The sequence below is a fragment of the Anomaloglossus baeobatrachus genome, chromosome 1 (assembly GCF_048569485.1).
Source record: "Anomaloglossus baeobatrachus isolate aAnoBae1 chromosome 1, aAnoBae1.hap1, whole genome shotgun sequence".
Lineage (NCBI taxonomy): Eukaryota > Metazoa > Chordata > Amphibia > Anura > Aromobatidae > Anomaloglossus > Anomaloglossus baeobatrachus.
The window spans coordinates 551,574,735-551,598,894 of NC_134353.1; the positions used below are offsets into that span (position 1 = coordinate 551,574,735).

At 49.2% G+C, this 24,160-nt stretch overlaps 1 protein-coding gene across 2 annotated transcripts in view; it reads right to left on the reverse strand.

Annotated features, from left to right (window-relative positions):
• Window positions 1-2,411: 2,411 nt before the first annotated feature.
• Window positions 2,412-24,160, reverse strand: part of PLAA (phospholipase A2 activating protein) — an 84,094-nt gene continuing 62,345 nt past the window's right edge. For both annotated transcript variants that reach the window (XM_075316832.1, XM_075316838.1), the window contains exons 12-14: window positions 22,867-22,968; window positions 15,789-15,953; window positions 2,412-3,134 (exon numbers count right to left, since the gene is read on the reverse strand). In XM_075316832.1, coding sequence (XP_075172947.1) covers window positions 2,569-3,134; window positions 15,789-15,953; window positions 22,867-22,968 — 833 coding nt within the window. In that variant the 3' untranslated portion in view covers window positions 2,412-2,568. The remainder of the gene's footprint in view (window positions 3,135-15,788; window positions 15,954-22,866; window positions 22,969-24,160) is intronic.

The following is a 24,160-nucleotide window of genomic DNA, read 5'->3' on the forward strand; positions in this document are numbered from 1 at the left end:
CCAGTGCCTGGTATGAGTATTGCGGTGCAGAGTTGGCACCACAATACATTTCAATTAAATGTGTGAGAATGCACATTCAGGCTGGGGCACACTTGTCTCGTGCGAGGATCGCATCTCCTGGACCGGCCGCCTGCTCTCCTGACTGGAGCGGGTCAGCTTCATGTGTTTTTATGCAGGTGACCAGCTCCTGTCAGGAAAGTGGCTGGTTCAGGCGATATGAACCTTAGTCTCAAAAAAAGCGCTGGTGGCCCCATGACTTGATTGTCTCAGAGGCCCAAGAGCTGCACAATGGAGCCTAAGGGGATGCATATGGCTCGCAGGCTGATGAGGAGGCGAATATAAGGATTACCAGGGGCCAGAATCGGGTCATGTAATTATCTAGACAGGAGCATTTTAGAAATTATTATTATATTTGCAATTGTGTGATCCAACAGAAATGTAGTGAAGTTTGTGCGATAACCTTTTTAATGCTTCTAATGAGCCGCGTATCTGGGCAGGATGAGTTTGCTGTTTAAGGATTAAAGCAGCTGTCTTGGCATTTAAAGGGAACCTGTCACCTAGAATATGCGTTCTGACCTATCAGCAGATGCATATGTGCCCTAATTACACCTCCCTACCCATCCCTGTGTTGTAAAATTGTATAATATGAAAGTAAAGTCAGTTTCAGACGCATGCGCAGTGCGTGTCTGAGGCCGGTGATTGAACACCCGGAAGAGAAGCCTGCTGCAATGTGCGCGGGGACGTCACAGGGGCGTGATACCACGGAAATATGCAGACGTCTATAGGGCAAGACGCCATCCCGTGACCACATTGCCTGCTATTTACATACGAAATATGAAGGTAATAAAACGTTTATTACTTTCATATTATACAATTTTACAACACAGGGATGGGTAGGGAGGTGTAATTAGGGCACACGTGTCTGCTGATAGGTCAGATCGCATATTCTAGGTGACAGGTTCCCTTTAATATTGATGACTAGTGATGAGCGTGCACTACCATATTCAGTACTTTTAAGCCGTTAAATGCTCGGATTGGAAAGACTCGAGTATAATGGAAGTCAATGGGGCATTTGAGCATTTTCCCAGGAAATCTTTTGGAAAAATGCTGGAGTTCACCATTGACTTCCATTATACTCAGCACACGAGTCCAAGCATTCAGCTGCACATTCCGAGTACTGAACATGGTAGTGCTCACTCATCACTGCAGATGATGTATCGTTAGGATGGAGTATAAATATTACAGCAGGTCCAGCGCCCCCTGCACACAGCTGTAATTGGCCCTGGCAGCTCTCTACATAGAGCAGATACCGCACAGCTCTGCTAGCTGCCCCTGCAGAGTACTGCAGATTGGCTCCTGACCTGGAATAGTAACAGTGCCTGGGCATTGAATGAATGCTGTTCAGCTCTGCACAGTATTTACATGTAGCCAGGGCAGATAACAGCAGATCATGGGGGTTCCAGCTATTAGACCACCACCTTTCTCATGCTGATGACCTATCCCGAGGATAGCTCATCAATACTAGATGCCCTGAGAATTCCTTTAATGTATTTTAAAAGATGAATTAACATATAAAAGTAATGCAAGGGTGCTATTATATGTATTATAGTGGCCTCATGCAATGCAGATTAGGTACTCTACTAGGTAGTTGCCCTTTGGAAGGGGTCACAATTGCACAGACATGCTAGAAGTTGGTGTATAAATCTCATATACCATGCTGATTACTTGGATAATACAACTGCAGTATTCTTATTATACTGGGGTTGGAAGAGTGCATTACCCTTCCTATTAAGCCTGGGCGCACGCACATGCAGGACAGAGTGCTTCCACCTCCTGAACAGTGGGTGACCGGGGTGGGGGGGGTCCGGACCACCTACCAAGCTGCAGGGAATTTTGTCACATTTCACATACTGAAATGAGTGAAGTGTAGGTAAACTTTTTAAAGGAGTTTTCCTATCTTCCAAGATGCTATCCCAATATTTAGTAGGTATAATATAAGCAAATATCTCCAATTAGAAATGTAGTATAGTTCTTCTGATTTACTATGTTGCTTACCTCATGTGCAGGGCATTGCAGGACCTTAGGTAGCTGTGGTTACCACCACATATTTTGTGACTGTTAGATGCTAGTGGTGGTAACCATGGATACCCAAGTCAGTAAATGTTCGGTGCAATGCCCTGAACATGAGGTAAGTGAATCAGGAAAACTATACTACATTTCTAATTGAAGGCATTTATTATTATACCTACTCCATATTGGGATAGGATCTTGGAGATGGCATCATCCCTATATACAGTGGCAGCCTACTATTAGTGCCAGCTTTGGTACTTATCACTGGTGACAATGACCCTCTAATATTGCATTGCTATACGATTTCATGATTAAGAAATAAAAGATATTTACAACATATATTCAGTGCAAAAATGTATTTAAGTAAATTTATATTTTAAAGACAAGACAAACTTTCAGCATTCAATCCACAGCATTCAGTGTATTCATGGCATGTTATGGTAAAAAAGAAATCTGCTGCAGGTGTGCCTTTCTCCAGAGGTGGTAATGGGGACAAGCTTAGAGCGTAGTTAGAAGTAACCTGCAGCACTCGCTAACTTTGGCTGGTTCTGTGACAGACATGTATTTCTTAATCTGAGAGTCCACCCCCAGGGACTTGGCTAACTGCACAGCATTGGAATCATCACTGATGAGCGTCCCAAGGGCCACGAGGAGTCTGAACGCAGCTTCCAGGTCGTGCACGACTTCCAGGACCGTACTGATGGCGGACAGCACTTGGGCTTTCCCTTCTAAGTCTTCTACCCTATGTAAACGGGTGGCATAGTTGAGGACCAGCGTGGCCAGGGCGATGTGGACGTTCTTATTGGACACAGATTTGAGTTCAATGGACTTTGTTATTACGGCGTCTCTTTGTGACATCATGAACTTCGCACCTGCGTCATCTGAAAAACAATTGCATAATGTCCGAAGAGCCAGCAGCTGATTGGCCTGTCTGCCCGCGGGCCGCATGATCTGGAAGAGGTAGTTGGTGAACGCACTCCCTTCTCTTTCACTGCAGAACATTTCATTCACAGTGGGATTCTTGATGGCTAACCGGAGAATATCTAACGCAGGGAAAACTATATCTGGAGGGGAAAGAAAAGGAGACGTTATCCTATCATTGGTGGAAACAGCAAAACAATCTGAAAACCGGCACCAGCTCATCCAGAAACAGGTATTAAAGAGTCTGTCTCCCCCAAAACTCCGATTAATCTGCCAGTACATACAAAGATCAAGCCGTAATATGTTTTATGGCTTTAAAGGTCCAGAATAAAAAGTTATTTCTGTAAATCAAAGCTCTTCAATCCTAACTGTGAGGGAAAAAGAGCGCACTAACACTGTGTACACTGCTGGGCTTTGGGCACAGTCAGTGTGCATCCTGAATCGGTTAAATAAGTGCTTACTCTGGGCAAGTGTGCAAGCCATCAAGTTAAGGGGCAGTGCACCCCAAGCTAAGTGAGGGGGAGAATGGCACCAATTTACATATTAAAACTATTATTTTATTGCACACTGACACTAAGAGAATCCAGTGGTGTGGTGTGCACACAGTGTTAGTGCATGCTCAGCTGCAGCCCCGATTTATATATTAAATGGGGTTTTTTTTCTGGCCAGCACATTCTGTAGTACCGGCATGATTTTTATATGATTGTACTAGCAGTTTAATGGAAGTTTTGGGGGGGCACTGACTATCTTTATGGTTATTGGGGAATAAATGGCTGGATTTTTTTTTTTTTTTTTTTTTTTTTAACTTACATGCATCAATTCGGGGCTAAAATATAACTTTTGCAATTGATTTTCATTAGAAGTTTAGCACTAGCGCCTTTGTTCCACTGTGTATTGAGATACCATAAGCTAATTCTCTGACTGTCTTGACAGAGTGGGCAACTCCTTTTTCAGAGCTCCTCTCAAATGATGTATCAAAATCTTGCAAAATTTTTAATGAATATATATATTATAATATAATATAAATATGAGTCAAGACCACTGTGCAGAACATAAAGAAGGGAATTTTGTTACTTACCGTAAATTCCTTTTCTTCTAGCTCCTATTGGGAGACCCAGACGATTGGGTGTATAGCACTGCCTCCGGAGGCCACACAAAGCATTACACTAAAAAGTGTAAGGCCCCTCCCCTTCTGGCTATACACCCCCCGTGGGATCACGGGCTGCTCAGTTTTAGTGCTAAAGCAAGAAGGAGGAAAGCCAATAACTGGTTTAAACAAATTCACTCCGAAGTAACATCGGAGAACTGAAAACCGTTCAACATGAATAACATGTGTACCCGAAAAAAACCAACAATCCCGAAGGACAACAGGGCGGGTGCTGGGTCTCCCAATAGGAGCTAGAAGAAAAGGAATTTACGGTAAGTAACAAAATTCCCTTCTTCTTCGGCGCTCCATTGGGAGACCCAGACGATTGGGACGTCCAAAAGCAGTCCCTGGGTGGGTAAAGAAATACCTCATGTTAGAGCTGCAAGACAGCCTTCCCCTACGGGGAGGTAACTGCCGCCTGCAGGACTCTTCTACCTAGGCTGGTGTCCGCCGAAGCATAGGTATGCACCTGATAATGTTTGGTGAAAGTGTGCAGACTCGACCAGGTAGCTGCCTGGCACACCTGTTGAGCCGTAGCCTGGTGTCGTAATGCCCAGGACGCACCCACGGCTCTGGTTGAGTGGGCCTTCAGCCCTGACGGAACCGGAAGCCCAGCAGAACGGTAGGCTTCAAGAATTGGTTCTTTGATCCATCGAGCCAGGGTGGCTTTGGAAGCCTGCGACCCTTTGCGCTTACCAGCGACAAGGACAAAGAGTGCATCAGAGCGGCGCAGGGGCGCCGTGCGGGAAATGTAGATTCTGAGTGCTCTCACCAGATCTAACAAATGTAAATCCTTTTCATACCGATGAACTGGATGAGGACAAAAGAAAGGCAAGGAGATATCCTGATTAAGATGAAAAGAGGATACCACCTTAGGGAGAAACTCCTGAATGGGGCGCAGCACTACCTTGTCCTGGTGGAACACCAGGAAGGGAGCCTTGGATGACAGCGCTGCTAGCTCAGACACTCTCCGAAGAGACGTGACCGCCACTAGAAAGGCCACTTTCTGTGAGAGACGAGAAAGTGAAACATCCCTCAGAGGCTCGAAGGGCGGTTTCTGGAGAGCAACTAGTACCCTGTTTAGATCCCATGGATCTAAAGGCCGCCTGTACGGAGGGACGATATGACAAACCCCCTGCAGGAACGTGCGCACCTGAGAAAGTCGTGCTAGACGCTTCTGAAAAAACACGGATAGTGCCGAGACTTGCCCTTTAAGGGAGCCGAGCGACAAGCCCTTTTCCAACCCAGATTGCAGGAAGGAAAGAAAAGTAGGTAACGCGAATGGCCAGGGGGATACTCCTTGTGCAGAGCACCAGGATAAGAAAATCCTCCACGTTCTGTGGTAGATCTTAGCAGAAGTGGACTTCCTAGCCTGTCTCATGGTGGCAACGACTCCTTGGGATAATCCTGAAGACGCTAGGATCCAGGACTCAATGGCCACACAGTCAGGTTCAGGGCCGCAGAATTCCGATGGAAAAACGGCCCTTGGGACAGTAAGTCTGGTCGGTCTGGTAGTGTCCACGGTTGGCCGACCGTGAGATGCCACAGATCCGGGTACCACGACCTCCTCGGCCAGTCTGGGGCGACGAGTATGACGCGGCTGCAATCGGATCTGATCTTGCGTAGCACTCTGGGCAAGAGTGCCAGAGGTGGGAACACATAAGGGAGCCGGAACTGCGACCAATCTTGCACTAAGGCGTCTGCCGCCAGAGCTCTTTGATCGCGAGACCGCGCCATGAAAGTCGGGACCTTGTTGTTGTGCCGAGACGCCATTAGGTCGACGTCCGGCACCCCCCAGCGGCGACAGATTTCCTGAAACACGTCCGGGTGAAGGGACCATTCCCCTGCGTCCATACCCTGGCGACTGAGGAAGTCTGCTTCCCAGTTTTCTACGCCCGGGATGTGAACCGCTGATATGGTGGATGCTCTGTCCTCCACCCACAACAGAATCCGCCGGACTTCCTGGAAGGCTTGCCGACTGCGTGTCCCTCCTTGGTGGTTGATGTATGCCACCGCTGTGGAGTTGTCCGACTGAATTCGGATCTGCTTTCCTTCCAGCCACTGCTGGAAGGCTAGTAGGGCAAGATACACTGCCCTGATTTCCAGAACATTGATCTGAAGGGTGGACTCCTGCTGAGTCCACGTCCCTTGAGCCCTGTGGTGGAGAAAAACTGCTCCCCACCCTGACAGACTGGCGTCTGTCGTGACCACTGCCCAGGATGGGGGTAGGAATGATCTTCCCTGTGATAATGAGGTGGGAAGAAGCCACCATTGCAGAGAGTCCTTGGCCGTCTGGGAAAGGGAGACTTTCCTGTCCAGGGAAGTTGACTTCCCGTCCCATTGGCGGAGAATGTCCCATTGAAGTGGGCGCAGATGAAACTGCGCAAACGGGACTGCCTCCATTGCTGCCACCATCTTCCCTAGGAAGTGCATGAGGCGCCTTAAGGAGTGCGACTGACCATGAAGGAGAGACTGTACCCCTGTCTGTAGTGACCGCTGCTTGTCCAGCGGAAGCTTCACTATCGCTGAGAGAGTATGAAACTCCATGCCAAGATACGTTAGTGATTGAGTCGGTGACAGATTTGACTTTGAAAAGTTGATCGTCCAAGTAAGGGATCACCGAGTGTCCCTGGGAGTGCAAGACTGCTACCACTGCCGCCATGACCTTGGTGAAAACCCGTGGGGGCTGTCGCCAGACCAAATGGCAGAGCTACGAACTGGAGATGTTCGTGTCCTATCACGAAACGTAGAAAACGTTGGTGCTCTGTAGCAATCGGCACGTGGAGATAAGCATCTTTGATGTCTATTGATGCAAGGAAATCTCCTTGAGACATTGAGGCAATGACGGAGCGGAGGGATTCCATCCGGAACCGCCTGGCGTTCACATGCTTGTTGAGCAGCTTTAGGTCCAGAACAGGACGGAACGAGCCGTCCTTTTTTGGAACCACAAAGAGATTGGAGTAAAAACCTTGCCCTTGTTCCTGAAGAGGAACAGGGATCACCACTCCTTCTGCTCTTAGTGAGCCCACCGCCTGCAGAAGGGCATCTGCTCGGTCGGGATGTGGGGAAGTTCTGAAGAACCGAGGCGGAGGACGAGAACTGAACTCTATCCTGTACCCGTGAGACAAAATGTCTGTTACCCACCGGTCCTTGACCTGTGGCAGCCAAATGTCGCAAAAGCGGGAGAGCCTGCCACCGACCGAGGATGCGGAGGGAGGAGGCCGAAAGTCATGAGGCAGCCGCCTTGGAAGCGGTTCCTCCGGTTGCTTTCTTGGGGCGTGAGTGAGCCCGCCAGGAATCTGAGCTCCTTTGCTCCTTCTGAGTCCCTTTGGACGAGGAGAATTGGGCCTTGCCGGAGCCTCGAAAGGACCGAAACCTCGACTGCCACCTCCTTTGTTGAGGTTTGCTTGATCTGGGCTGGGGTAAGGAGGAGTCTTTACCCTTGGACTGTTTAATGATTTCAGCCAATTGCTCACCAAACAGTCTGTCTACAGATAGTGGCAAGCTGGTTAAACATTTTTTGGAAGCAGAATCCGCTTTCCATTCGTTTAACCACAAGGCTCTGCGCAAAACCACAGAGTTGGCAGACGCCATTGAGGTACGGCTCGTAGAGTCCAGGACAGCATTGATAGCATAGGTCGCAAACGCAGACATTTGCGAAGTTAAGGACTCCACTTGCGGCACTGCTGGACGTATGATAGAGTCCACCTGTGCCAGACCAGCTGAAATAGCTTGGAGTGCCCACACGGCTGCGAATGCTGGAGCAAACGACGCGCCGATAGCTTCATAGACAGATTTCAACCAAAGGTCCATCTGTCTGTCATTGACATCTTTAAGTGAAGCCCCATCCTCCACTGCAACTATGGATCTAGCCGCAAGCCTGGAGATTGGGGGATCCACCTTCGGACACTGGGTCCAGCGTTTGACCACGTCAGGGGGAAAGGGATAACGTGTATCCTTAAGACGTTTGGAGAAACGCTTGTCTGGATAAGCATGGTGTTTCTGGACTGATTCTCTGAAGTCAGCGTGGTCCAGAAAAGTACTCAGTTTACGCTTGGGATACCTGAAATGGAACTTCTGCTGCTGTGCAGCTGCCTCTTCTGCTGAAGGGGCTGGGGGAGAAATATCCAACAGTCTATTGATGGCCGCTATAAGGTCATTTACCATGGCGTCACCATCAGGAGTATCCAGATTGAGAGCGGTCTCAGGATTAGACTCCTGATCACCCTCCTCTGTCTCATCATGCAGAGACTCTTCTCGCTGAGACCCTGATCCGCGTGATGACGTGGAGGGTCTCTCCCAGCGAGCTCGCTTAGGCTGCCTGGGACTGTCATTTGAGTCAGAGCCTTCAGCCTGAGATGCCTGGGACCCCCTTGAAGCACGGATTAACTCCAACTGAGGGGGACCGGGGAACATTGACGCAGCAGTGTCCATGGTCTGAGTAACTGGCCTGGCCTGCAAGGTCTCTAGGATTTTTGTCATAGTGACAGACATCTTGTCAGCAAAAACTGCAAACTCTGTCCCCGTCACCGGGACAGGGTTCACCGGTGACTCTGCCTGGGCCACTACCACCATAGACTCCAGCTGACGAAGTGGCACAGGGACCGAACATTGCACACAATGGGGGTCATTGGAACCTGCCGGTAGATCAGCCCCACAAGCGGCACAAGCAGCGTATACAGCCTGTGTCTTGGCACCCTTGCGTTTTGCGGATGACATGTTGTCGTCTCCTCAGAGCAATATAGGGTATACAGCCAAGAAGCGACCTTACAGTGCAATATATATATATATATATGGTATAGAGAAAAAAATACACCAATATAACACTGTGGCACTAGTGGGGCCAGCACTAATGTGCTGCTTACCGCCCGCTTAACGCGGGTGTGTGGTCGCCAGGAATCCCTTGTCTGGGTCTCCCAGAGCCTGTGTCCGTTCTCCAGCCAGACTGCATGCAGGAATGGCTGCCGGCGTCCTGTGGAGAGGGGCGGGCCCTGGGTGTGTCCAGACGAAAAGCGGGAAACTTGCGTCCCACTGTGCCTAGTGAGAGGGCTGGAGTATGTAAATAAGACTCCAGCCCTCGGCGCTGACTATCGTACAGCGTCTCTCCCTTGCCCTGATTGACAGGGTGGGGGCGGGAACGAAGCGGAGCCAGGCCGCAAAAGCCGGGGACTAGATTTATAAGCGCCGCCGTCGTAAAAGCACGGTCGGCGCTAAGTCCCCGGCGCACCACAAGTCTCAGCCGCGCCGCCGCTCCAGGGGCGGCCGGCGCGGCAGTCCCCAACACATAAAGTCCCTCAGAGAAACTGCAGTGACTGTAACCCCAGCGCGCAGCGCTACTGTCCCCGGCGCACTAGCACACCCAGCAAGTCTGGAGTGTGCGCGGCCTGTCCATACGGGGACACAGAGTACCTGAATGTTGCAGGGCCTTGTCCCTGAACGGTACCCAGCTCCGTATCCAGCAGGTTCTACGGGTCTGTGGATGGAGCCCGGCCTCAGGGCTTGGGGGCCGGTAAGATCCCACTTCCTCAGAGCCCCTCAGGGGGATGGGGAAGGAAAGCAGCATGTGGGCTCCAGCCTCCGTACCCACAATGGGTACCTCAACCTTAACAAACACCGCCAATAGGAATGGGGTGAGAAGGGAGCATGCTGGGGGCCCTAGTATGGGCCCTCTTTTCTTCCATCCGATATAGTCAGCAGCTACTGCTGACTAAACAGTGGAGCTATGCGTGGATGTCTGACCTCCTTCGCACAAAGCTTGAAAACTGAGCAGCCCGTGATCCCACGGGGGGTGTATAGCCAGAAGGGGAGGGGCCTTACACTTTTTAGTGTAATGCTTTGTGTGGCCTCCGGAGGCAGTGCTATACACCCAATCTTCTGGGTCTCCCAATGGAGCGCCGAAGAAAATCACTTTATAATACTTACCTAAATGGTCGCTGCGGTGGAGTTGGTGCATATGGGCGTCTCTGTTCTCGGGTACCAGCGCCTCCTCTTTCGGCCATCTTTGTTGTCCTTCTTCTAAAGCCAGGGTGCATGACGTGTCCTACGTCATCCACATTCGCTGGCATTGAGGTCCTAAGCAGGGCAGATCAAAGTATTGTAGTGCGCCTGCGTGGGACCGGTGAGTGTGTATGACATAGGACGCGTCATGCACACGGGCTTCAGGAGGACGAAGATGGCTGAAAGAGGAGGCGCCGGCACTGGAGCACGAAGACGCCCATATGACCCAACTCCACCGCAGCGACTGTTTAGGTAAGTATTATAAAGTGATTTTTACCTTCTACACAGCGGCCTGGGCTCTTATATACAGCATGGTAGAATGCTGTATATAAGAGGTCACTGGTGGTGGCTGCAGCTTATAGGCCCCAAAACTACTGACAGGTTCCCTTTAAAGGGAAACTACAAATGCATCTTAATAAATTAGAATATCAAAAAATTAACTTATTTCAGGAATTCAATACAAAAAGGGAAATGTATATATTATATAGTCATTACACACAGTGATCTATTTCATGTGTTCATTTCTGTTACTGTTGATGATTATGGCTTACAGCCAATGAAAACCCAAAAGTCATTATCTCAGAAAATTAGATTATTATATAGGACCAACTGAAAAAATGTTAAACTGCATCAATGCGGCGTGTCATGGAGGTGATCAGCCTGTGGCACTGCTGAGGTGATATGGATGCCCAGGTTGCTTTAATAGCAGCCTTCAGCTTATTCGCATTGTTGGGTCTGGTGTCTCTCATCTTCCTCTTAATACCCCAGAGATTCTCTATGGGGTTTAGGTCAGGCCAGTCTGCTGGCCAATTAAGAACAGTGATATTGTGATTAATTAAACCAGGTATTGGTACTTTTGGCCGTGTGGACAGCTGCCAAGTCCTGCTGGAAAATTATATTTCCATCTCCAAAAAGCTTGTTGGCAGAGGAAAGCATGAAGTGCTCTAATATTTGCTGGTAGAAAGCTGTGCTGACTTTGGTCTTGATAAAACACAGTGGCCCTACAGCAGCAGATGACATGGCTCCCCAAACCATCACTGATTGTGGAAACTTCATACTAGACCTCAAGCAGCTTGGATTGTGGCCTCTCCACTCTTCCTCCAGACTCTGGGACCGCGATTTCCAAATGAAATGCATAATTTACTTTCATCTGAAAACAACATCTTGGACCACTGAGAACAGTCCAGTTCTTTTTCTCCTTGGCCCAGGTAAGACATTTCTGGCATTGTCTATTGGTTATGAGTGGCTTGACACAAGAAATGTGACAGTTGTATCCCATGTCCTAGATACGTCTGTGTGTGATGGCTCCACAGCAGTTCACTCTTTGTGAATCTCCTCCAATATTTTGAATGGCCTTTTCTTAACAATTCTATCAAGGCTGCGGTTATCCCGGTTGCTTGTGCACCTTTTTCTTCCACACTTTTTCCTTCCACTCAACTTTCCATTAATATGCCTGGATACAGCACTCTGGTAACAGCCAGCTTCTTTAGCAACGTCCTTTTGTGGTTTACCCTCCTTGTGGAGTGTGTCAGTGACTGCCTTCTGGACAAGTCAGCAGTCTTCCCCATGATTGTTCAGCCTACTGAACTAGATTAAGGGACCATTTTAAACCCTGAGGAAGCCTTTGCAGGTGTTTTGTGGTAATTATTCTACTTTTCTGAGAATGCACTTTGGGTGTTCATTGGCTGTAAGCCATAATCCTCAACATTAACAGAAAAACACATGAAATAGATCACTCGGTAATGACTATATAATATATGCGTTTCCTTTTTGTATTGAATTACTAAAATTAACTTTTTGAAGATATTCTAATTTATGGAGATCTTCTGAAGACAAGTGCATGACCTATTGTTTAAATCAGGTTTTTTTTATTATTTTACATTTTATCAATTTTTAACACACCACAATCAGTATTAAAAAAACAAAAACAAAACCATAAGTCTTGCAATTTTCGTACTGGCTACTGGGGCTTTTTTTTTTTTTTTGATTTTCCGGTTTCAGGAAACATGTGTACAGTGCCATAGTGCTTAGACCCCAACCCTATCTTTTGTAGTAAAGCATCTAATGAGCGTGTGCAAAGGTCATTGTGAAGGAAGGGGAGCAGGTTCAGCTGTGACATCACATATTGTGATTGGTGGATCCCATGTTACCAGATGTGTTTAGAGATGTCAAATGTCAGTGTAATCGTGCCTCTGCTGATAATATGCAGCCTTGCTGAAATCTCTTCCTGAAAAGACAAAGTATGGTTCTAAAAAAAAAAAAAAAAGCCCCAGTGGCCAATGAAAATTACAAGATTACTAATATATTTTTAATAAAAATTGTAATATAGGAAATTTAAGTGAATTTAATGACATGAAATAAGTCCGCTTTAACCCCTAGACAACCTTTGACATGCATGTACGTGTGCCTCCCTTTGATGAGGGGCTTGGCGTACATGTCAGTTGATCTGATTAGCCATGTGCCTCTAACAGCCGCAGGTGGATCGGAAATCTGCCCACAGCTGGTAACCAGTTATGTCCCGCTGTTAATCTCCAACATCGGGATTTAACACGTGCAGGTGGATTCCTCCCTCGTCGCGATCCACCGGCGAACTACAAGACCCAGGAGGCCGGCGATGGAATGGAAGATAAGGTTAGCATAATACTGTATGTGTGTATGCGTGCGTGCGTGTTTGTGTGTGTTTATGCGTGCATATGTGTGTTTGTGTGGACTGCAAGAGCGGGTCAGAGCGCGGTGGATGTACAGAACCGGAAGTGTGCGGTGAGGATTTTGCTCGTACAGCAAAGCTTTCTCGTAAACAGAGTTACAAATTTACAGAAAGCTTTGCTTGTTAAGCGAAATTCTTGTTAAGTGGGTTACTCGTTAAGCGAGGTTCCACTGTATTGGTAATGCTGAGTTTGTAGAAGTCCGATGTATGAAAATATCATAAATTAATCCAGTCCGTAAAAAGCATAATGGCAAAAAAAAAACAAAACTCCAAAATTACGGGGTTTTTTTTGGGTCGCCGCAACATTGCAATAAAAGGCAATCAAAACATTATATCTACCCCAAAATAGTGTAAGTAAAATGTCAGCTAAGGCCAGTATCACACATCCAGTATTTCGCCGCTTTGCCAGATCTGTCACACTCCATTACAGTACAATGGCATCGTGGCAAGAATGTGAGGAACCGGCCTAAGAGTGCAAAAAATAAGCTATCACTGAGCCCCAGTTTCTGAAAAAAATAATGTTACGGGTCTTGAAAAATAGCGGCAAAAGTGAATTTTTTTTCTTACGTTTCTGAATTCTTGGGAGTTTTTTTTTTCCTGCTTTCCAGTGCATCACATGATAAAAATGAATGTCGCCATTCAAAAGTACAATATGGCATTAGGGGCAGAAAAAAAAATCTTTATGGTTCTTGGAAGAAGGGAAGGAAAAAAATCAAAAAGGTAGTGAACGGGTAAGGCTGCTTTCACACTTCCGTTGTTTTGCATCAGTCACAATCCATCGCCTTGAGGAAATACGGTGTCCTGCAAAATATTTTGCATGATTCTGTTTTTTTCACCATAGACTTTTCTTAATGACAGATTGCGACTGATCAGTCATGAAATGACTGACCGCCGGGCGGAAACAACACAGAATGTAATGTTTTTTTCTAGTGTCGAAAAAAACACAGTGCGCAGGATTCCGTCGGCATCAGTTGTTGGTTATAATGGAAGGCTATGGGCGCCTGAATCCGTCCAATCTGTCAAATGATAGATTCCGGCGACTGTTCCGTCTTTTAGCAACAGAGCATGCTCAGATGTGTAAATTCCTTACTGGTTAGAAAATCTCTCTCTCTCTCCCTCCCTCAACGATCACTAACCGATCACCGATGCGGCGCTGCACAGCTGTCACACTGCTCCGGCGGCTTCTCCTGCTTTTGAAAATGCTGGCAGCTCATTATTCAATCTCGTATTCCCTGCTTCCCCCGCCCACCATCGCCTATGATTGTTTGCATTCAGACACGCCCCCACGCTGAGTGACCGCTGTCTCAATGCAACCAATCACAGCCGCCGGTGGGCGGGTCTGCATCGTGCAGTACAATAAATAATTTAAAAAAAAAACAAAAAAAAAACGTGCGGTCCCCCACAATTTTGATACCAGCCAAGGTAAAGCCACACAACTGAGGGCTGGTATTCTCAGGATGGAGAGCCCCATGTTATGGGGAGCCCCCCAGCCTAAAAGTATCAGCCAGCAGCTGCCCGCAATTGCCACATCAATTAGATGAGACAGTCCCGGGACTCTAACCGGCTCATCCCAAATTGCCCTAGTGCGGTGACAATCGGGGGAATAAAGGAGTTAATGGCAGCCCATAGCTGCTACTAAGTCCTAGCTTAGTGATGGCAAGTGTATGAGACACCCCCCCATCAGTAAACTGTAGTGAAAATAAATAAACACAAACACCAAAAAATCCTGTATTTGAAATAAAAAAAAAAAAATATCAACAAACACTCTCCACCACTTTATTAATCCTGAAATACCCCTCCAGGTCCGGCGTAATCCACGCTAGGTCCCACAATGCTTTCAGCTCTGCTTCATCGGAAACTGACAGGAGCGGCTGTAGAGCAACGCCGCTCGCTGTGAGCTCCACGGAGCAACTGAAGTGAGGTGCACAATCAGCGGGTGACATCACTCAGGTTACCCGCGGCCACAGCTGGATTCTGGCACAAACTGCTACAACGGATCAGTTTAACGGATCTATCCCATCAGTTGTACAACAACCTGCAACGCATCCGTCACATCAGTTACAAAACGGATTGTGACTGATGCAAAACAACAGAAGTGTGAATGCAGCCTTAAGGCCGCTTTACACGCTGCAATATTGTTACCGATATCGCCAGCGTGCGTACCCGCCCCCATCATTTGTGCGTCACGGGCAAATCGCTGCCCGTGGCGTACAAAATCGCGCGGACCCGTAACACTACTTACCTGCCTAGCGACGTCGTTGTGACCGGCGAACCGCCTCCTTTCTAAGGGGGCGGTTTGTTCGGCGTCACAGTGACTTCACTAAGCGGCCGCCCAATCGAAGCAGAAGGGCGGAGATGAGCGGGACGTAACATCCCGCCCACCTCCTTCCTTCCGCATTACCGGTGGATGCAGGTAAGGAGATGTCAGTCGTTCCTGCGGTGTCACATGTAGCGATGTGTGCTGCCTCAGGAATGACGAACAACATCGAACAAGCAGCAACGATAATTGGGAATAGGGGGGATGTCACCGATTAGCGATTTTGCACGTTTTTTGCGACAATTTAAAATCACTCATAGGTGTGACACGCAACGACATCGCTAACGCGGCCGGATGTGCGTCACAAATTCCGTGACCCCAACGAGATCGCTTGAGCGATGCCGTAGCGTGTAAAGCGGCCTTTAGTCTGCAGAGTAAAACTGGTCATATATAGAACGACTAACAGCTCTCCCTCTCAACCCCGTCCCGGCTAAGCATGTATACTGCTTAGGAAGAGGGCAGAAGCCACTGTCAGAGAACACAGCTCCCTTAAGAACATAAGGAGCGATAGCCCCATCCTACCTGCCCCGACATCTGCTGTGGAATAAAGTCAGAATACCCCCGTAACCATAGATAGTCAGCATTTATCTGCATGGTCCGCTTTACTCCTTGGAACACACATACTGTACCTTCAGGCCATCTGACCGCCCTCCATAGTGTGTCCACTTGTTGAGCGGTGACCGTTTCTCTTGAGGTATTAACAACTAAGGACAGCAGTTTATCAAGTCTGATCAAGTCATCTTCAGGCATCCTGTATTCTTCTGGAGCAGACTCGTTCAGTTCTTTCATTTTACCTAGTCCAATGAAAGACAATTAACCAACACATGGGGAAGAAGGGAATTTTGTTTACTTACCGTAAATTCCTTTTCTTCTAGCTCCAATTGGGAGACCCAGACAATTGGGTGTATAGCTATGCCTCCGGAGGCCACACAAAGTATTACACTAAAAGTGTAAAGCCCCTCCCCTTCAGCCTATACACCCCCCGTACTGCTACGGGCTCATCAGTTTTGGTGCAAAAGCCAGAAGGAGGAAAAAATTATAAACTGGTTTAAAGTAAATTCAATCCGAAGGAATATCGGAGAACTGAAACCATTTAACATGAACAACATGTGTATACAAAAAACAGGGGCGGGTGCTGGGTCTCCCAATTGGAGCTAGAAGAAAAGGAATTTACGGTAAGTAAACAAAATTCCCTTCTTCTTTGTCGCTCCTAATTGGGAGACCCAGACAATTGGGCGTCCAAAAGCAGTCCCTGGGTGGGTAAATAATACCTCATAATAGAGCCGTAACGGCTCCGTCCTACAGGTGGGCAACTGCCGCCTGAAGGACTCGCCTACCTAGGCTGGCATCTGCCGAAGCATAGGTATGCATCTGATAGTGTTTCGTGAAAGTGTGCAGGCTCGACCAGGTAGCCGCCTGACACATCTGCTGAGCCGTAGCCTGGTGTCGCAAGGCCCAGGACGCTCCCACGGCCCTGGTAGAATGGGCCTTCAGTCCTGAGGGAACCGGAAGCCCCGAGGAACAGTAAGCTTCGAGAATTGGTTCCTTGATCCACCGAGCCAGGGTTGATTTGGAAGCTTGTGTCCCTTTACGCTGGCCAGCGACAAGGACAAAGAGAGCATCGGAGCGGCGCAGGGGCGCCGTACGAGAAATGTAGAGTCTGAGTGCTCTCACCAGATCTAACAAGTGCAAATCCCTTTCACATTGGTGAACTGGATGAGGACAAAACGAGGGTAAGGAGATGTCCTGATTGAGATGAAAAGTGGGCAAGGCAAATGGCCAGGGAGAAAACGCCTGAGCAGAGCACCACGACAGGAATATTTTCCACGTCCTGTGGTAGATCTTGGCGGACGTTGGTTTCCTAGCCTGTCTCATAGTGGCAATGACCTCTTGAGATAATCCTGAAGACGCTAGGATCCAGGACTCAATGGCCACACAGTCAGGTTGAGGGCCGCAGAATTCAGATGGAAAAACGGCCCTTGAGACAGCAAATCTGGTCGGTCTGGCAGTGCCCACGGTTGGCCGACCGTGAGATGCCACAGATCCGGGTACCACGACCTCCTCGGCCAGTCTGGAGCGACGAGGATGGCGCGGCGGCAGTCGGCCCTTATCTTGCGTAACACTCTGGGCAACAGAGCCAGAGGAAGAAACACATAAGGAAGCTGAAACTGCGACCAATCCTGAACTAAGGCGTCTGCCGCCAGAGCTCTGTGATCTTGAGATCGAGCCATGAATGTTGGGACCTTGTTGTTGTGCCGTGACGCCATTAGGTCGACGTCCGGCATCCCCCAGCGGCAACAGATCTCCTGAAACACGTCCGGGTGAAGGGAACATTCCCCTGCGTCCATGCCCTGGCGACTGAGAAAGTCTGCTTCCCAGTTTTCTACGCCCGGGATGTGAACTGCGGATATGGTGGATGCTGTGGCTTCCACCCACAGCAGAATCCTCCGGACTTCCTGGAAGGCTTGCCGACTGCGTGTCCCACCTTGGTGGTTGATGTAAGCCACCGCTGTGGAGTTGTCCGACTGAATTCGGATCTGCTTGCCTTCCAGCCACTGCTGGAACGCTTTTAGGGCAAGATACACTGCCCTGATCTCCAGAACATTGATCTGAAGTGAGGACTCTTGCTGAGTCCACGTACCCTGAGCCCTGTGGTGGAGAAAAACTGCTCCCCACCCTGACAGGCTCGCGTCCGTCGTGACCACCGCCCAGGATGGGGGTAGGAAGGATTTCCCTTTCGATAATGAGGAGGGAAGAAGCCACCACCGAAGGGAGGCTTTGGTTGCTTGAGAGAGGGAGACGTTCCTGTCTAGGGACGTCGGCCTCCTGTCCCACTTGCGTAGGATGTCCCATTGAAGAGGACGCAGGTGAAACTGCGCGAAAGGGACTGCTTCCATTGCTGCCACCATCTTCCCCAGGAAGTGCATGAGGTGCCTCAAGGGGTGTGACCGACCTTGAAGGAGAGATTGTACCCCTGTGTGTAGTGAACGCTGTTTGTCCAGCGGAAGCTTCACTATCGCTGGAAGAGTATGAAACTCCATGCCAAGATATGTCAGTGATTGGACCGGTGTCAGATTTGACTTTGGAAAATTGATGATCCACCCGAAACTCTGGAGAATCTCCAGAGTAACGTTGAGGCTGTGTTGGCATGCCTCTTGAGAGGGTGCCTTGACCAGCAGATCGTCTAAGTAAGGTATCACTGAGTGACCCTGAGAGTGGAGGACCGCAACTACTGTAGCCATGACCTTGGTGAAAACCCTTGGGGCTGTCGCCAGGCCGAACGGCAGTGCCGCGAACTGAAGGTGTTCGTCTCCTATGGCGAAGCGCAAGAAGCGCTGATGCTCTGGAGCAATTGGTACGTGGAGATAAGCATCCTTGATATCGATCGATGTTAGGAAATCTCCTTGGGACATTGAGGCGATGACGGAGCGGAGGGATTCCATCCGGAACCGCCTGGTCCTTACGTGTTTGTTGAGCAGTTTTAGGTCCAAAACAGGACGGAAGGACCCGTCCTTCTTTGGAACCACAAACAGGTTGGAGTAGAAACCGTGACCCTGTTGCTGAAGAGGAACCGGGACCACCACTCCTTCTGCCTTCAGAATGCCCACCGCCTGCAGAAGAGCCTTTCTGAAGAATCGAGTCGGAGGACGAGAGCTGAACTCTATCCTGTAACCGTGAGACAAAATGTCTCTCACCCAACGGTCTTTTACTTGTGGCAGCCAGGTGTCGCAAAAGCGGGAGAGCCTGCCACCGACCGAGGATGCGGTGTGAGGAGGCCGTAAGTCATGAGGAAGCCGCCTTGGTAGCGGCACCTCCGGCGGTCTTTTTAGGGCGTGATTTAGACCGCCATGCGTCGGCGTTCCTCTGATCCTTCTGAGGCCTTTTGGACGAGGAGAATTGTGACCTGCCCGCACCCCGAAAGGACCGAAACCTCGACTGTCCCCTCCTCTGTTGGGGTGTTTTTGGTTTGGCTTGGGGTAAGGATGTTTCCTTTCCCTTGGATTGTTTGATGATTTCATTCAATCTCTCACCAAACAAACGGTCGCCAGAAAATGGCAATCCAGTTAAGCACTTTTTGGAAGCCGAATCTGCCTTCCATTCCCGCAGCCACAAGGCCCTGCGTATTACCACCGAATTGGGGGCTGCAACCGCCGTACGGGTTGCAGAGTCCAGGACAGCATTAATAGCGTAGGACGCAAATGCCGACGTTTGAGAGGTTATGGACGCCACCTGCGGCGCAGACGTACGTGAGTGCGTCAATTTGCACCTGACCAGCTGAGATAGCTTGGAGTGCCCATACGGCTGCGAATGCTGGAGCAAAAGACGCGCCGATAGCTTCATAGATGGATTTCAACCAGAGCTCCATCTGTCTGTCAGTGGCATCCTTGAGTGAAGCTCCATCTTCCACTGCAACTATGGATCTAGCCGCCAGTCTGGAGATTGGAGGATCCACCTTGGGACACTGAGTCCAGCCCTTGACCACGTCAGGGGGAAAAGGGTAACGTGTATCCTTAAGGCGCTTGGAAAAACGCTTATCTGGATAAGCTCGGTGTTTCTGGACTGCCTCTCTGAAGTCAGAGTGGTCCAGAAACATACTCTTTGTACGCTTGGGAAACCTGAAACGGAATTTCTCCTGCTGAGAAGCTGACTCCTCCACTGGAGGAGCTGAGGGAGAAATATTCAACATTTCATTGATGGACGCAATAAGATCATTCACTATGGCGTCCCCATCAGGAGTATCTGTCAGAGACCTCACCCTGGGATCCATGAGACACCCCGGGAAGACATTGCTGTTCCAACTGAGGGGAACCAGGGGACAATGATACCACAGTGCCCCTGGCTTGAGATGCCGGCCTGGACTGCAAGGCTTCTAATATCTTAGCCATAGTCTCAGAAAGTCTTTCAGTAACAACTGCAAACTCCGTCCCTGTCACCTGGACAGTGTTAACAGGTGGTTCTCCCTGGGCCACCCCTAGCAGAGGCTCCGGCTGAGAAAGTGCCACAGGGGCCGAGCATTGCACACAATGAGGGTCAGTGGAACCTGCCGGCAGTATAGCCGGACATGCTGCACAGGCAGCATAGTAAGTCTGTGCCATGGCACCCTTGCTATTTGTGGACGACATGCTGTTGTCTCCTCTGAGCAATACAGGAGGGTAAATAGCCACAAATCAACAGTGCACCCTACAGTGTAAAGTATAGACTATAATCATATAAACTATAAATACACTTCTGCACTAGTGGGGCCAGCACCACAGGTGCTGCTTACCGCCTGCGCAAAGCGTTTGTGTGGGCACCAGAATTCCTGCCTGGGTCTCTGAGCTGGTCTCTCCTCTCCAGAGTTAGCAGAGCTGAGAGGACTGGCTGCCAGCGTCCTGGGGAGAGGAGGGAGCCGTGGGCGTGACCCAGAAAAGTGCGGGAACTGGTGCCCCACTGTGCAGAGTGAGGGGGGTGGAGTATGCAAAGCATGCTCCAGCCCTCAGTGCTGCCGACCTGTACAGCGTCCCGCCCTTCCCCTGACTGGCAGGGCTGGGGGCGGGAAAAGAATGAGACTAGGCCGCAGAAGCCGGGGACTATAGTTATAAGCGCGGCCGCCGTATAAGCGCGGTCGGCGCGGAAGTCCCCGGCGCACTAACAGTCCCAGCCGCGCCGCAGGGATAACCATGGCAGCGGCGGTCAGCGCGGCAGTCCCCCTACACAAATACACTCAGCGACGCTGAAGTGTATAGTGGCACAAATGCAGCCAGCGCTACTGTCCCCGGTGCACTAGCACACCCAGCAATGCTGGAGTGTTGCTGTGCGCGGTCCCCACGGGGACACAGAGTACCTCCAAGTAGCAGGGCCATGTCCCTGAACGATACTCGGCTCCTATCCAGCAGGGTCCTCAGGAGCTGTGGATGGAGCACGGTCTCCTGTGCCTGGAGACCGATGGGATCCCACTTCACCCAGAGCCCTAATTGAGGGATGGGGAAGGAAAGCAGCATGTGGGCTCCAGCCTCCGTACCCGCAATGGATACCTCAACCTTAACAACACCGCCGACAAGAGTGGGGTGAGAAGGGAGCATGCTGGGAGCCCTGTTATGGGCCCTCTTTTCTTCCATCCGACATAGTCAGCAGCTGCTGCTGACTAAGCTGTGGAGCTATGCGTGGATGTCTGACCTCCTTCGCACAAAGCATAAAAACTGATGAGCCCGTAGCAGTACGGGGGGTGTATAGGCTGAAGGGGAGGGGCTTTACACTTTTAGTGTAATACTTTGTGTGGCCTCCGGAGGCATAGCTATACACCCAATTGTCTGGGTCTCCCAATTAGGAGCGACAAAGAAAACCGACCTAACATTCAATGTGCAAATGTCTGGACATATCACAGCAACTGAAAGGTTAATACAAGAATTCTACTGTATAGAGCGAGTGTAAGCACAGCAGGAGGCGGTGCATGTAGCGAATGCCTACCCCTTCCCATTGGTGTTCCTGGTTGCATATACAGTAGAATTAATCTGGGTCACATGAAAGCCATACACCAGCATAGCCATCTGGACATTCATGTTGGTTCTGTAATAGAATGTTTACTATAATAACAAATGAGAATGATCATTGGTTTACTCTTAAAGGGATTGTTCCAACTTGGCAATAAAGTATCACCTATCCTACTGCATGAACCCCACTGACCCCAAGAACATAGCTCCATTGTGCTCTTTTTTAATAGAGCCAAGGCCTTTGATGAGCACCACCGATATATACGTTTTCTGTGAGACTGTTGGAAATGTCGAAGCTCTGTACTATAGACAATGAGAGGAGCTGTAAAGCGTAGGCTATCAAGCCATTGTCTGAGACTGTCAGATGTCCAACTCTGTACAGACAATGTATGGAGCTGTAGATCCAAAGCATACCCATCCCTCCATTCATTATTTGGGAGACTGTTGAAGATGTCTGACCTCTGTACAATAGGCAATGAGTGGAACTGTAGAGCATAGGCATAGCAATCCATCCATCCATTGTCTGAGACTGAGCTTTGTACAATAGACAATGCGTGGAGCTGTAGATTCAAGGCGTACCCATCCCTCCATTCATTGTCTGTGAGACTGTCGGAGATGTCTGAGGTCTGTACAATAGGCAATGAGTGAATGTCGGTGAGACGAAGATATCGGAGACATGTTCAATAAACAATGAGTAGATCTGTACAGCGCAGGAATTCCAATCCACAACATTCATGGTCTGTGGGACTGTCAGATCAAAGATGTCCAACAGAAAAAAAAGCTGTGAGCAGCACACAATGAGTGGAGCTGTAGAGTGTAGGTGTGTGCCATCCCTCCATTCAAATGGAGCATTTCAGAGCTGTGTCCTTGGGATCGGTGAGAGTCCCAATAGTGGGACCCCCAGGTATGACCAAGTTGTCACTTATCCTTGTTTTTAAAGTCAAAGCCATAAATGGATCATAAACATTAGATACCTGTATAGAAAAGCCCAAGACTACTACTTCTCTCAGATCAAAATATGGCCCTTGTCTTTAAAAACAACATAAGCTGAATGTGTGAACGTACCCTTATGGTGCAATCATTAGGAGCAGCCATGTGTATTTTAGAGGTCTGGTCATCAATTTGCCCACATGTAGAATACCAATTTAAGAGACGTGCCAATGCAAGAAGCTAGGCCTATGACTTCACTGACTAACAGCGCAACATGACATGGTCCTGTAAAAGAGGCAATAAATACCCCAAATTTGTCCCGGGTTTGCCTGATCGAACGTGAGAGGCTCCTTCTTAGGAAAGTAAGTGTTTGGAATTTGAGCAGCCACGGATCTGTAGGCATTCCTCCCTGAAAGAAATGGGAAGCAACATGTAAGCATCTTTGATAAGCCTTGCTGGGACATAAGACAGAAATGGCAGCTATTTTATCCAGATCTTCATGCTGTGAGTAGTGTTACCACCAGAACAGGTGATATGTAGAGTTGAGCGGACTGCCAATAATCCGGGTCCGGCGGATCAGCGGCGGGTTGACAAAGAAGTCCGGATCCGATCCGGAATCTGGGACCATATATGTCAATGGGGAGCGGAATCCGGGACGGGGAGAGAGAGGGACGGGGAGAGAGAGGGGGACGGGGAGAGAGAGAGGGACGGGGAGAGAGAGAGAGGGACGGGGAGAGAGAGAGAGGGACGGGGAGAGAGAGAGAGGGACGGGGAGAGAGAGAGAGGGACTGGGAGAGAGAGAGAGAGGGACGGGGAGAGAGAGAGAGAGGGACGGGGAGAGAGAGAGAGAGAGGGACGGGGAGAGAGAGAGAGAGGGACGGGGAGAGAGAGAGGGACGGGGAGAGAGAGAGGGACGGGGAGAGAGAGAGAGGGACGGGGAGAGAGAGAGAGGGACGGGGAGAGAGAGAGAGGGACGGGGAGAGAGAGAGAGGGACGGGGAGAGAGAGAGGGACGGGGAGAGAGAGAGGGGAGTCCGGGTTGGACTCTGATATGCCGCTCAAACCGCGCGGATCCGGATTTTGCCGGTCCAGGTCCGCTCAACACTAGGGATATGGTATTGATTAGTGGGGTCCAATCGCTGGGAGCTGCATCGGGGGCAGAATAGAGCACTTATCTGTCAGAATGTACATTATTGACAAATGCTGTATTCACTATCTAAGGGGCCGCCGAGTGCTGTACTCGGCTTTTTCTGGTAGCCCAATAAAGCCTGTAGTAGGGCAATAGTCAGGCATCCAACCTGCCATGTCATTTTGTAATGGGGATAATAGTTTGCCGATCGGTGAGGACCATCAATTAGCAAGTTATCACCTATCCTATGAATATGTTATATAATTGTGAAAGCCTTGGTAAAACCCAATTAATTTTTCCACATTAATGATATATAAGAGAAAGACTTGGGGTCTGTGCACATATTTTACGTTGCGTTTTTTTCTGCCAAAAGACGCAGAAATTTCTCCATCAAATAGGGGTTGTCTGGTCTAAAACAACAAATCTGCAGTCACTCTACGCGACTGCAGACTTGTGAATACTCACATTGCGCA